The 14,654-nt window shown below is 43.7% G+C and overlaps 1 protein-coding gene across 2 annotated transcripts in view; it reads right to left on the bottom strand.

Annotated features, from left to right (window-relative positions):
• The window catches only part of LOC149286402 (clustered mitochondria protein homolog), an 82,415-nt gene that overhangs the window by 2,121 nt on the left and 65,640 nt on the right, over positions 1-14,654 (bottom strand). For both annotated transcript variants that reach the window (XM_089494035.1, XM_089494034.1), the window contains exons 16-25: positions 14,138-14,382; positions 9,989-10,073; positions 7,683-7,836; positions 7,169-7,308; positions 6,379-6,459; positions 5,149-5,274; positions 3,607-3,728; positions 3,047-3,140; positions 2,017-2,151; positions 68-141 (exon numbers count right to left, since the gene is read on the bottom strand). In XM_089494035.1, coding sequence (XP_089350161.1) covers positions 68-141; positions 2,017-2,151; positions 3,047-3,140; positions 3,607-3,728; positions 5,149-5,274; positions 6,379-6,459; positions 7,169-7,308; positions 7,683-7,836; positions 9,989-10,073; positions 14,138-14,382 — 1,256 coding nt within the window. The remainder of the gene's footprint in view (positions 1-67; positions 142-2,016; positions 2,152-3,046; positions 3,141-3,606; positions 3,729-5,148; positions 5,275-6,378; positions 6,460-7,168; positions 7,309-7,682; positions 7,837-9,988; positions 10,074-14,137; positions 14,383-14,654) is intronic.

Below are 14,654 nucleotides of genomic sequence, written 5' to 3'. Positions count from 1 at the left end.
CGAACCCTGGTCTCCAGAGTCACAATCCAACACTCAAACCACTACGTCAAGCTGGTTCTTACTTTACCTGATTGGAATGAAGAGAATCCCATTGATTATATTCAGCTGCTCCAGGACGCTGGCCATATTTGGAGCTGTGAACTAGGGTTTGGAAAAACAAACAGGGAGGGAATAAAAGAGCCAAGGTTTACTCACTGACTAAGAAACAAACTAAACACAAACATTTTGCTATTGAAGAATTAAGAAGCCAATGAGTTCCCCATACGGAGCAGGAGGGGGGGACCAGGTGGTTTCCAAAACTGCTTTCAGACTCTTAAAATGGAGTGGGAATCCCACTCTCTGCAATCCAGAGCCCTCAGGCTTCTTGTTGTGCGCCTTCAAGTTGTTATGGATTTATGGCAACCCTCAAGTGAACCTATAATGGGGCTTTTTTGACAAGTTTCATCCCAGGGGGTTTGCCATTGCCATCTGAGGCTGAGAGTGTGTAATTTGCCCAAGGTCACCCAATGGGTTCACATGGTTGAGCTGGGATTCAGACCCTGGTCTCCAGAGTCTGACGGCTATTACACTAGTCCCATGCTCAAATCACTACACCATGTTGCCTCTTCCCCCACTGAAATCAATTGGTATCCTCGCTCCTAGAGGCCTGTAGGAGCAGCAATTTCACATTAAGACAAGGTACATGTCCTCTCTGGGTTTTGCCCACCACACCACTCTCAAGTAGGTTTACAAAAGCAGAAGTGGGCTTCTGGCTACTTCTAAATTTGTTTTGTTCAGGTTTTCGGAGAGGGGGAAGGTTTCCATGGCTGGGAAACAAGAAGACTGATCCTCAGACCACTGGAGATTGCCCACCCTTTCTCCTTTCTAAAATACAACAATGCTAGCCAAGAATGAAATGGGAAAAGTTGCAAAGTGGTCCCTGAGCTTCAGGTGCCTAAACATGAGAGCTGGTGCTAACAACCAGTGTTCCTCCTGATGCTCTCCAGAGGAAGAATATGGATAGGCAAGATGGAGTGGTAAGAATACCAAGACTGAGAACTGGGTGGCCCATGGATCACATGAAGTCCTGGGGTTGTGCATCCTAAAAAAGCTCCACAACAACCCCATCAAAAAGAACCAAACAGTCATAATCCCAATGTGTAGTCAAAGGCTTTCATGGCCGGCATCCATAGTTTTTTGTGGGGTTTTCAGGCTATGTGGCCATAGCCTGACGTCAGGAAGAAGCTCTTCTAGAAAATGGCCACATATCCTGAAAACCCCATAAAAATCTATAGTCATAATCCCCTCTTTTCAGATGCAAGATGCTTCTAGGGGGCATCATTTTATCCTAAATGCTGTTTCAGATCCCATCCCATTCCAAAACACCCTAAAATCATTTTTTTGAAATGACCAGCAATGACACCCACCTGCCCAAAAGATCACATCCAGTTGCTAATGAGGGCAAAGGCTTCGGGGAGAGGTCTGGAGATGCCCAAATGGTGCCAACCCCTGAAGTACAAGCACCACCAATGTGGCAAGAGGTGGTTAAAACAGCAAGTATGGAAGACTGGTCTTTACCAGCAGGCATATCCAGATAAGATGCTGAATCTTAAATGTAGACTGTTTTAAAATGTGTACATAGAGAGATCTTGTAGCGCCTTTGAGACTAACTGAAAGAAAGAAATTGGCAGCATGAGCTTTCATAGACTTCAGACTGAAGTCTACGAAAGCTCATGCTACCAATTTCTTTCAGTTACTCTCAAAGGTGCCTAAAGATCTCTCTACGTACTGATTCTACAGACTAACACGGCTATGTCTTTGTTTTAAAATGTGTCTGTCTCACTTTTCCCTTTAAGCTGATACATGTTTTAAGCGTTTCAAGTGATGTGGTTAATTGTTGATTTGTTGTTGTTCCCTGCCCCGATCCATCAGGAGAGGCAGGTAAGATATTAATAATAATAATAATAATAATAATAATAATAATGCCATCAGATGTTAGTGCCAGGTCCTAGAGGGGGTGAGCATGCAGTAACTCACTTTCAGGGGCATAATGTTGGCGTTGGATCCGTTCTTGTAGATCTCGTTCATTGTGCGTTGGAGGGCCACAGCCTGCTGAGTCAGGTATTTCAAGTACTCGGAGCTTTCTTTGGTCTTCTCATGATGTTCACCAAGCTAGCCACAAAATGCAGGTTGTGAGTCACAGAGAACGGATGGGGACTCTGTTAGATCAGACCAAACAGATCCACCAAGTGCATGCTTTTGAGAAGGGAAACGGTACCCACAACTCATAGTGCCTCTAAACACAGAGGTTTTATATAGCCTTCATGACTTTAATAGCCATCTTCTCTTATCTGTGAGTTAGTCCAATAGCAAACTTTCCCCCACTATGGCTTTTGAAATGTCAACATATGCCTCCCTTTGAAAGGGAATTGGCGTAATTTAAAACACAAGACAAAAACAGTTCACATCATCCAGTTTATGAAGGAGTGGGGCAGGGTTCGTAAACTATGAAGACATCTGCAAACTGTTTGCAGCTATAAAAATACTACATTTAAGCAGATTTAAGAGCCCATACAGGCAGGCCAAAATAAAGCTGCTTCGGGGCACTTTGGAGGTATGCTGTTTAAATGCTGCATGCGTCCTAAGAGGCCGGAAGCTGTGCCAAAGCCATGCTCTACTCCTAAGGATTGGAGCATGGCTTTGGCACAGCATCTGGCCTCTTAAGATGCATGTGTCATTTAAACAGCATACCTCCAAAGTGACCTGAAGCAGCTTTATTTTGGCCTGTCTGTACAGGCCCTTTTCCATCCCACCTTCATTGCCCACATCTCTGGGCTCCATCCCACACTGAGCATTTCCTACCTTCCTTGAAAATCCAACTTTTTCTATATACTGCACTGCTTGTGAACTTTCTATGAAATGTGGTCTCTCAAAAGGAAGACAATGCTTGGTGGATGAGGAGGTTTCTAACACTGCACATTTCAAACTTTATTACATAAAAATAACTGAAATGAATGAAGAGAGAGGCAGATGCTCGAGACGCAACCCAAGGTAAGGCAAAACAAACCTGATTTTTATAGATCGTGTAGCCTTCCTTCTCGTGCTGCAGAGCGGACCGGAATTCAGCTTTGCTCTCATACACTCGGGCTACCAAGTGGTGGCTGCAGGAAAGATAGAAATGGAAGATGGTGAAACATTTCTATATGTGGTGGAAAGATGTATACAGATGCGCATGAGGAGCAGGGGACGAAGTTAGTTGAACTATGGTCTTACAAGCTGAACTGTTCTGGGGCCAGAAATAGACTTTTTGTCCCCTTAAAAAACTCAGCAATGACCATCTGGTTGCTTCTGGATTTGGCAAAAAATATGGATGGAGACCCCAGAGTGGTGGGGAGAGTAAGCATGGAAGTGGTTTGGATGAGACCTCCAGAACCTGCATGTCAGCCATTAGTCTTAAGGACAGAGAGGTATGCCATTGCTCTAGTTCCCATGCTCAAAAATGCACATGGTGCAGTCTCTCCAGGATGGTACCACCTCGGCTGTAAGAGAAGAGATGACGTGTTCTCTATGTATGAAAAGGTGCACTTTTAGCTGTGAACCGTCAACTGAAGGAGAGAACTGACTCACCTCAGTGCAACTTTCAGGGACTTGGCGCCGTGGTACTTAGAGTTGATCACTAGTGCATTCTCCAGAAACCGCAGGGAGAGGTCATACTCCATAACTCCATGGAGGACCAGGCCAATGTTGTTCTAGAGAGAAAGGTACATGCCAGTTAGACAGGGCAGCAGACAAACTTAAGTGTGGTTCTGGCCACATACAGGCTACTGAAGGTTGGGAAGCCCACCATCCATTAAGAAGCCAAGCCCTCCCTCCAGTCCATCTGCCTTGGTCCAGGCCTCGGAGGTAGAGAAGACTGCTGGCCCTCATCCCCTTCCCCACCACCACTCCCTTCTCCTTTTGTGTCGTGTCTTTTTAGATTGTAAGCCTGAGGGCAGGGAACCGTCTACTTAAAAAGATTGTATGTACAGCGCTGTGTAAATTTACAGCACTTTCTAAATAAAGGTTAATAATAATAATAGAGCCCATTGATCTGAGTCCATCATTTGTTAGTAATTTGAGAGGGAAGGAAAAGGAAATGAAGTTCAACATGTCAGTTTATTCTATTACTCGTTCCACAAGAACTAGTAATAAAACAAACCACCACAATCTAAATAAAATTAGGTGAAAGGAATGGATGAAATGCGAGTCAAATCTAAAGTCAAGGGATGCAGGAAGCAATGGGTCCATCTAGCACAGTATAGTCTGTACCAGTATTGTCTTCTCCAGCTATGTGATATGGGAGAGCAGCTATTCCTCTCTCCATGTGTCATGTGTTTTTTGCCACACCATTACTGTATTTGAATAACAGACAGGTGGATGAGCACTGGTCTGTGGACTACTACACTGAGTAAGCAATGGTCTATGCCAGGGCAGCCAGGAGGTAGATTGGGATATGGTGAGAGCCAGTGTGGCGTAGTGGTTTGAGCGTTGGACTATGACTCTGGAGATCAGGGTTAGATTCCTGCCTTGGCCGTGAATTCCACTGGGTGAACCTGGGCAAGTCACACCCTCTCAGCCACAAGGGAAGGCAATCTACGTATTGATTCTACAGATTAACACGGCTATATCTTTGATTTCCTTCAAAGACAGGTAGGGTATACAATGCAACAATTTAAAAACAAATATCAAATGGTAAGAGTGAATTCCACCCAGGCCATTTTTGTGTCCTCTAAGCTTTTCCAGGAGTTCCCCCAACCAAGCTTCCCTCCTCCAATTTTTAAAACCAAATTTACAACAGGGATGGAAATCACAAAAACCTATAGCTCTCCTTGCAATGCAGGTTCTAGCAGCCCCAACTAGCAGAGCCCCTGGAGAGGAATGCAGACCCAAAAAAGCATCTGGAGGGCCATGATATTCCCAGTCTACTCTACAGCATGTTGTCTTCATTCTTTTTCACAATAAACCATGAGAGCTAGAAAACCTTCTACCCACAAAACAAAGGCAGAAGCTCTCACCTTGTTGCATTCCACAACAAAAAAACAACTATGGTCCAGTGGGTCAAACCCACTGAAGCTGCACAGAGCCAAGTGGATGTGCTGTGGATTGCTGTCTCCTGAGGGATCTACTTACATCTAGGAGAGCCATTTCTGGGTGATCTTCACCAAACACCAACAGCATGAGGTAGCGTGCGCGGTACAGTAGGTTGAGCGCTGTGGACAGCTGGCTATTTGCGAAGCAGTACAAAGCAAGGTGCATCTAGAATGGAAAGAGAGACAACATCTAATGGCAACCAGATCCTACCTGCTCTTGGAGGCTAAGCAGGGTCAACCCTGGTTAGTACTTGGGATGGGAGACCACTGCTTTGGCCAGACCTTACTTGAAATGCTGTGTCCAGTTTTGGGCACCATAGTTCAAGAGGGATACTGAAAAACTGGAGCAAGAACAAAGGAGGGCAACCAAAATGGTGAAAGGACTGGAAACTAAGCCTTATGAGGAAGGGCTTAGAGAGATGGGTATATTTCAGTTGGAGAAGAGACAACTGATAGGTGATAGGATAGCCATCTTTAAATATTAATCATGTGGAAGAGGGAGCAAACATGTTTTCTGCTGTTCCAGAAACTAGAACACGAACCAGTGGATTATAAGAAAAGAGATTCCATCTAAACATTAGGAAGAGCCTCTTGGCTGTAAGAGCTGTTTGACAGTGGAATGGGACTGCCTCCGAGGGTTGAAAGAGACTTAAGACCTTTCTGTTTCGGCAAGCCTTCCCTGATGCTCCTTGATGATATATGACTCCCCCCTATATGTACAGCATTATCGAGCACATTTAGCTGGCCTGGATTTGATGTAGGGTTTTAATCTGTATTTTGAAATGTTTTTATTGAAGTTTTATTTATGTATTGCAATTTTTATCCTGTATTTTGTATTTGATATTGCAATTTTTACCTGTACACCACTATGATCAACACGGAATAGCGGTTTATAAATAAAACTCATTATTATTATTATTATTATTATTGTGCAAGCTCCTTCTTTGGAGGTCTTTCTACAAGAAGGTTGGGTGGGTATCTTTCAGGAGTGTTGTGTCTTCTTGCATGGCAGGGGTTTGACTAGACTGCAGTGGTTCCCAACCTTTGGTCCTCCATTTATTTTGGACTTCAGATCCCAGCCAACTTGACTAACAGTCAGGACATATGGGAGTTGAAGTCCAAAACATCTAGAGCACCAAAAGCTGGGAACCATGGGACTAGAGGGAACTTGTAGCTCTTTCCAGCCCTATGATTCTATGATTCTGTTAGAAGCCACCATATCTCTACCTTCAAACTGCATGTCTTGCGCCCACATCCCAATATTACTTACATATTCTTGGATTGTGTTGGGATGCTCTATGCCAAGGACTCTCTCACTCATTAGCACCGCTTTCTGTTGATTACTTAAGGCCTAGAAAAGAAGAAAGAAAAGTTCAAGTGGCTGCATGTCAGGTGACCAAACCCAAGATGGAAGACTTTCCAGGCAGGTATTAGACAGAACTGGCCATTAACAGATGATTTCTTTTTGTAATGGCTGCTGCTGTTCTCACCCTTGTCAAAGCATCATCCACTGGTTTGCTTTTGTTATTAGGAATACATGTAAAAATATAAAGTAATTTCCTGTTATGACTAATTAGAACTTTTAGCAAATGGCCCATTGTTTTTTCTTTTCCTTTCCTTTCGGAGTAAGCGTTCTTAAGATTGGTAGGGAAAAGGCTTAAAAGTGGAAGAAGCTGTAGCTTTTGACAGGTTACTGAATTTATTCATGCAAAAGCAATCCACTGAGTTTCTTTCCCAGAGAAAGCCTGTTCCAAAGATCCTTTATCCATGATCCAAAACACACTGCAGAAATAATCCAGTTTGAGACCGCTTTAACTGCCCTTGCTCAGTGCTAGGGAATCCTGGAAACTGTAGTTCTGTGAGATATTTAACCTTCTCTATCAGAGAGCTACAATTCCCAGTATTCCCTACCACATGTCTCTTCAATACTATTTGAGTTCTCAAGTAGATCTGAAAACCACAGTTAGTGACGATGCTGGATCAGCCAGCGCTTTGGTCCAATCCACCAAGGTTCTGATATCATGCAGAGTAGGAAGAGAGGGATACTCAGTGCCCCATACCTCTGAATAGTCTCCCATGATGTAATTCAGGCGAGCCAACAGCCGGAGGCAGGCACAAATTTCCACGTGCATCGCACCGTAGACGTTGTTGAAGAGGTTTAAGGCCTCACTGATCAGCTCGCAGCCCTCCTTCAGGAAACCTGAGATGTACAAAAGGAAAACAAACCCTCACCGTTTGTGCATGATATCAGAATTATACAGTTGGTCCGCCGTATCCACGGATTCTTTATCCATGGTTTCAACCATCCACAGCTTGAAAATATTAAATATATATACTGTGTGTGTGTGTGTATCAGTTCCAAAAACCAAACCTTGATTTTGCTATTTCATATAAGGAATGGCATTTTACTACACCATTGTATTTAACGGGACTTGAGCATTCACGGATTTTGGGATCCATGAATACCTACAACCAAACCGCAGCAGATACCAAGGGCCCACTGTATATGCAGCATTGCTTGCACACACACACCCCACCGCAAGGTTTTTATTTTCTTGACAGCCAGTGTCTTACCTTGCTGAACTTTTGCCTGCCCACTCTGGAAAAAGTGGAATGCATCCGAGGCTTTGGGGTTGACGTGTTTCACGACCGGGAAGATGTTGAGGATGTCTTCCTCTGTGAAGGTTGGCTTGTGTCGGCTATCGAAGTTATACTCTTTCAGCAGGATCTGAAACACACACACACACACACACGCATAAGAGACTTTCTGTACTTTTCCTAAAAGGGTAGGAAAGCTATGGGAAAGCTCTGAAGGGATTGCAGTCTTGTGGGATACTGGTGGTTCTCAACTTATGTACTCTACATATGTTTTGGATTTATTTATTTTTATGTGTTATATTAATTTGTATCTCGAAGCAGGTCTTTCTCAGAAGCCCCAGCTTGTATGGACAACAGGGATTCTGGAAGCTGAACACTAAATTGTCTAGTACTGTAAATGAAAGGCTGGAAAGAACCACTCCAGTTAAACTTCAGTTACAGTAAATCCTGATGGAGGAAGCAGCAGCAGGCAACAGCAGCGTTCTGAATTAATCCCATTTTTTAATTTTTCCAGAATGCTGTTGGCATCCCAAGGTATCATGAGAACATTCAAATGGTGTCCTGCACTTTGTTTTTTCACAAGGACCTCTTCTGTTGGGTGAATTCAAAGCAAATTGGAAAACAACAACAACAGTGCTACCCAACATGACCCAATGTCCAGTAGGGAATGAGACATGCACTTCTTAAAAATAAGAAGCAAGGGACTATTGACACTATGGCACCAGTTTGAAAATGTTGTATCCTGGATGAAAAAGATGAGCAATGAGCAAGAAAGCTCCCTTTTTAAATCTTAATCCAGCCTCAGCCTCAGCCAGCAATGTCTTTCAGGTTGTCTCCCTTCTGGTCTCAAGTCTCCACTCCCATCAAGCAGTAGCAACGCTTGACCCTCATGTCAGTGGGGCAATACATCTGCTCCGGACTTTAGTCCAAACTTTGAAAGAGCTATCCATACTGTTGATCTTATTTTGGGGATGGGGTTTAGTGCCTGGACTAAATACCTGCAAATTCTCTTCTTCAATGACATTGGAGCTACCAGCACAACTCCCATTAGACTGTTTTTTAAGTTCCACTACACATAAATATTTGGAGAGATTTCAAGAATTTAAGCCAATGGACCTACAAGTCATATGCACCCCCAAAAACCCAACCCCCAATTAATTAAACAACTAACAAAACAAGAACAACCACACTCCAGGAAGCATGACGCTTCTATAAAGCAAGATGCACAGACCCTGTGCACCTGGCTCCCCTTAAATAAACCAAACAAAATAAAACCTGTAAATAGCTATTATAGAATTTCTTCCCTCAAATGTTTCTGAGTCATCCATTCCACTTTTCATTAGGTTCCAGACTAGACTCCATTTGATGGGATACGGTTCCTATTTAATTGTGTTGTCTCGCGCCCTGTTAGTTTTCATTGTATTTTGGTTTGCTCTGTTGTAATGCCACAGTTCTATTCTTACACTTCTATTCTTTCAATATGTTTTACACATCCCAAGAGAAGCTGGTGGAAAGGTGAGGAACAACAGTTTACTATATTGGATCCAAACCAACACTCCAGAGAGTATAACATGGGACTATTTTATCTATTTTTCCATGTTTGCTTGCAAACTTTCCCAATACAGTGCCAATGCCCACTGAGTCCAAAGGTCTGGAGCTTCCTAAAGCACTCAGAGGTCACATGAATATCATACAGATGGCAATAAGCTTTTGATGCCCCAAACTCTATTCAACTTTTCAACCTCTAATGTTGATTCTTCTTTCCGTGATTCCACGTCTTTGTAGGCATGTGCAACACACCTGCATTGTGGGTAAAGCCGTACATGTACAGGGTGTGCATGATGGGATGTGCAAACCACATGCAACTCCCAAAAGCAGTTCCCCAAGTTCTGGGACTTCGTTTCTCCAAAATGGGAAAACCACACCTGTAGGAGGTCCAATTCTTCTCTAAAAGGTGTGAATCCTACAAATTATCTGAGCCCAACATTCATTTTAAATATGAATTCCAGCCACTTTTAGTTACATTTTGAGGAGATGAAACAGCCCATGGGAGTCCTGGGGTTCTTGTATCTGGTCTACTTCAAGGAAAAAGATGTAGAAAGTTCCTAGCATCTCCAGATGAAGATGATCCAATAAGCAAATGACAAATAAGTTTGTACCAGAAACTGAAGAGATGAGACAAAGTAGAAAATACCAGAAGTGGCATAAGATCATTTTCAATGATTGCCTAGTTTGGACTTGGAAATGAAAGTGCCTGGAAAGTTTAGATATGTCGTCCGCACCTGGATTCCTGTTTTGAGGGAGATCTCGCGGAGGAGCGTGATCTTCTGTAAGTTGTATACCTCCACTGCTTGGTCAACACTCTCGCTTGAAAATAAAAAAGAAGGAGATGAAGCAAGGATAAATTCTCCGGATGACTTTATGAAATTTTAGCAGTGCTCACAAGCAGGATTAGGAATTCAAGAACAAATGCCAGAGTTTGGAAAAGTATTTTTTGTAGCTCTTAACCAGCATGTGGCCATCCTGGCTCATGGATTCTGGGAATAATAGTCCCAAAAGGTAACTTTTTGAAACTCATTACGAACAAACAGTGAAAACATCAGTATCCACATGAATGATTTCCCAAAGGCACCACAAAAACAACTGTTTGAGGAATCACATAATGCAAGTGCAAACACACAGTTGACAGTATGTTGTTCTAGAGTCAAAGTCAGAAAAAGCTGGATATTTAATCTGTCATCTAGGTAAAGGACATTTGGGGCAGACTTTTGTCCATTGCTTGTTATTCACTGTAAGTACAACACTGAGAGAGAAGCATGTATGAAACTGGTCTGGAAGATGACCCTCCCTGGGGTTGAAGGAGGTTTCCAGGGTTGGGAGCCATCACTGAAAAAGCCTTTATGCTTTATCTTTGGAAGGTGGGAACCCTCAAAATACTCTAAGGACTTTCAATCTGTGCTGGTTTGTGGGGATGGGGCAGTCTTAAAGACAAGGACAGGAACTGTGTGGTCCTCCAAATGTTGCTCAACTGCAACTCCCAGAATTCCTCACCATTGGCTATGTTAGCTAAGCCTACTAGGGGTTGCAGTGCAACAACATCTGTAGGACTGCACAATTCCCTACCCTAAGTGATGTAGGGATTTAAGAACTGGCATAAATGGCACCTTAAATTAAGCTTGGAAGTCGACCAGGAAACAATGGAGGTACCTTAAGAAATGGCAAGAGTGTGTCCTAGCTGGCACTCTAACCCTGCTTTCCAAACTGCAGTGATTAAGCTGGCATAGCTCTCCTGGTGTTTGGACAGGAAACCACTTCCCCATTCTTCATATAACCAATCTATGGGCCCATACAGACAGGCCAAAATAAAGCTGTTTCGAGTCACTTTGGAGGTATGCTGTTTAAATGATGCATGCGTCCTAAGAGGCCAGAACCTGTGCCAAAGCCACACACCAGTTCTTAGGACTAGAGCATGGCTTTGGCGCAGCTTCTGGCCTCTTAAGATGCTCTTTGATCCTAGGTGACTTTAATATCCACGTTGACGATTCCAACAACCCTACAATGTCTCGCTTCAACTCTCTCCTAGCTTCTTTTGGCCTCCAACCACATTCCAACTCCTCAACCCATTCTCTTGGTCACTGTCTTGACCTGGTTCTCGCTGCAAACTGTGCCATTTCTGACTACCTGGCGCTTGACTTTTCACTATCTGACCATCATTTAATCTCCTTTGCTCTTACTCATACTCCACTTCCTCGTCACACTGTTCAACACTATTTTCGTGATCTTCAATCTGTTAACTCTAACCATCTTGGTCAGATCCTGGATTCTTCTCTCTCTTCCCTAAATCTTGGGGATTCTGCTGACTCAGCAATGTCTTTATTTAACTCCACTCTTTCCTCAACTCTTGACCATTTTGCCCCTGTCTCTGTATGCACTTCTTCCTCTAAGACTAGGCCTCAGCCCTGGCTTATCCCCATCATCAAGTTTCTCCGGTCCTGCTCTAGAGCAGTCGAACGTCTTTGGAGAAAGTCCAAACAGTGGGCTGATTTTATTCATTACAAATTTGTTCTTCCTTCCTTCTCACGTGCCCTGTCTATGGCTAAACAAACTTATTACAAATCATTGATCTCCGCCAATGAGAGGCGCCCGCAGCGTTTGTTCTCTATCTTCAACTCTTTGCTTAAACCTCCCTCTCCTCCTGTCTCTTCATCATTCTCTCCTAATGACTTTGCTAATTATTTCGTCTCAAAGATTACCACTATTCGCTCTGAGATAGTCCCTCCTGATTCTTCTTCTGCTCATAATCTTCTTTTGCCCTCCCCTAAAAAAATTTCTGTGTTTCCTCCTGCTTCTTTGGATGAACTATCTACACTTCTGAACTCTTGCAAACCTGCTACCTGTCCTCTTGATCCAATTCCTACTCGTCTTCTTATTTCCATAGCTCCCTCTTTTCTGCCCTCGCTTCTCCATATCTTCAATCTCTCTCTCTCTACAGGCTCCTTCCCGTCAGACTTCAAACATGCTCTCATTTCCCCAATTCTGAAAAAACCTTCTCTTGACCCCTCCTCTCTCTGTCTAGCTATCGTCTGATTTCTCTTCTTCCCTTTCTTTCTATAGTTTTGGAACGGGTTGTTTATTCTCGCTGTCTTGAGTTTCTTGAAACCAACTCCATCCTCGATCCCTTTCAGTCTGGTTTCCGCCCAAGGCATTCCACAGAGACAGCTCTCACTAAGATCTCGAATGACCTTTTACTGGCCAAGGCTAATGGCCTTTACTCTGTTCTCATCCTTCTGGATCTGTCTGCAGCCTTTGACACCGTTGATCACTGTCTCCTAGTTGACATACTCTCTGACCTTGGGTTCTCAGACTCTGTTCTTGACTGGTTTAGATCTTATTTGTCAGACAGATCTTTTGCAGTGGTTGCAGGTAGTCAGACTTCATCTCCTGTTCCCTTATCTGTTGGAGTTCCCCAGGGCTCTGTTCTGGGTCCCCTTCTGTTTTCTCTCTACACACTGTCCTTAGGTAAACTCATCAGCTCTTTTGGTTTTCCCTACCATCTGTATGCCGATGACACCCAGTTGTATCTTTCCGCCCCTGACCTTTCTCCAAGGCTTGAACAGCAAGTCTCGTCTTGTCTCACAGCTGTTTCGCAGTGGATGCGCCATCGGCGTTTGAAGCTCAACATGTCCAAGACAGAGCTTCTTGTCTTTCCTCCTAAGCCCACCCTTCAATACTCCTTTTCTGTCTCTGAGGACAACATTTCTATTCAACCAGTTCAGCAAGCCCACAGTCTTGGTTTCATCTTTGATTCCTCTCTGTCGTGTATCCCTCAGATCCAGACCACAGCCAAGGTTTGTAGATTCTTTTTATACAATATTACCAAAATCTGACTATATCTCTCCACCTCTACTGCCAAGATCCTGGTCCATGCCCTAGTGATCTCCCGACTGGATTACTGTAACGTCCTCCTGGCTGGGCTTCCTCTTTCTCACCTCCGTCCTTTAATCTCTGTCCAGTATTCAGCTGCATGCATTATCACATCCGCCCACCGCTCTGACCACATCTCCCCTGCGTTGGCATCCCTTCACTGGCTCCCACTCCCTTTCCGTATTCAGTACAAGCTCCTGCTGTCGACGTTTAAAGCCCTCCATGGGCTGGCCCCTCCTTACTTATCAGACCTTATTTCTCCTCACCTTCCCACTAGGGCCCTCCATTCTGGTAGTCAAGGTCTGCTGTCCCAGCCTAGGATTTCCTCTGCCCCATCCCGGATTCGCCCCCTTTCACTCGCTGCCCCTCACTCCTGGAACCTTCTTCCCCCACAAGCAAGAGCCATCTCTTCTTTAACCAGCTTCAAAATGGAGCTGAAGACCATCCTGTTCAGAGAAGCGTTCCCAGGCATTGCATAATTGTCACTTGCTTTTTATTGTTCTTTTGTTGTCTGTTTTACTGAATCATTTCCTGTATTGCTATGTATTTTATATGTATTATCCTACTAGAGAGGCCCCTTCCCCACCACCTTTCCCTTCTCCTTTTGTGTCGTGTCTTTTTAGATTGTAAGCCTGAGGGCAGGGAACCGTCCAATTAAAAATATTGTATGTACAGCGCTGTGTAAATTTACAGAGCTTTATAAATAAAGGTTAATAATAATAATAATAATAATAATAATAATAATAATAATAAATCACAGCATACCTCCAAAGTGACCTGAAGTAGCTTTTTTTTGGCCTGTCTGTATCAGGCCAATGTTACCCTGAGCTCCATCATGAAAAAAGCAAGGATGATGGATGGTGATAGCAACAACAACAACAATCTGAAAAGCAGGACCCACCTGTTTCAGTAAACCAAAGCCATATATGGCTGTCCGAATCCTCACTGAGCTAATAATACCAATGCAAGTTTGACCTAACCTGACAATCATGAATGTTTAGACTCACCACTGAAGGCTGAAGTCGAAATAACTCTTGGCTTCCGAACAAATGTTCTTCCACAGCTCCTGAGGGCTCATGGTGGCCCAGGCAGTGTTGTCAGAGGAGCTCAGGTTCCGGTTCTTCCTCCGCTTATTTTTTTTCTTGGAGACCAACTCATCAGCAGGAAGGTGGGCAACAGGATTGGGGAAAGAGCTAAGGAAACAGTTGAGGAAGTGGCTGATGGCTGCTGACAAGCCTGAAAGCTCCACGCCCTGCAAGAAAAAGATAGGAATCCATGACTGGGGAAGGGTACACACACATACATATAAATATACATATACAGTCATCCCTCCACATTTGCAGTTTTGACTTTTGCGGACTTGATTATTCATGGATTGTATTAGTATGTTCTCTCTAGGAATCTCTAGGTCCTCCAGTGCAACTCTATGGTCAATTTTAACCCAAAGTTGCACTGATGGACCTAGAGATTCCTAGAGAGAACACTCCACTAGGCATTTGTAGCTCCTCCAACCCAATTCTACAG

This window comes from Sceloporus occidentalis, unplaced genomic scaffold, assembly GCF_023333645.1.
Source record: "Sceloporus occidentalis isolate IW3139 unplaced genomic scaffold, rSceOcc1.0.p SCAF_69, whole genome shotgun sequence".
NCBI classification, from domain to species: Eukaryota; Metazoa; Chordata; class Lepidosauria; order Squamata; family Phrynosomatidae; genus Sceloporus; species Sceloporus occidentalis.
This window is presented reverse-complemented; position numbering and strand designations above follow the sequence as displayed.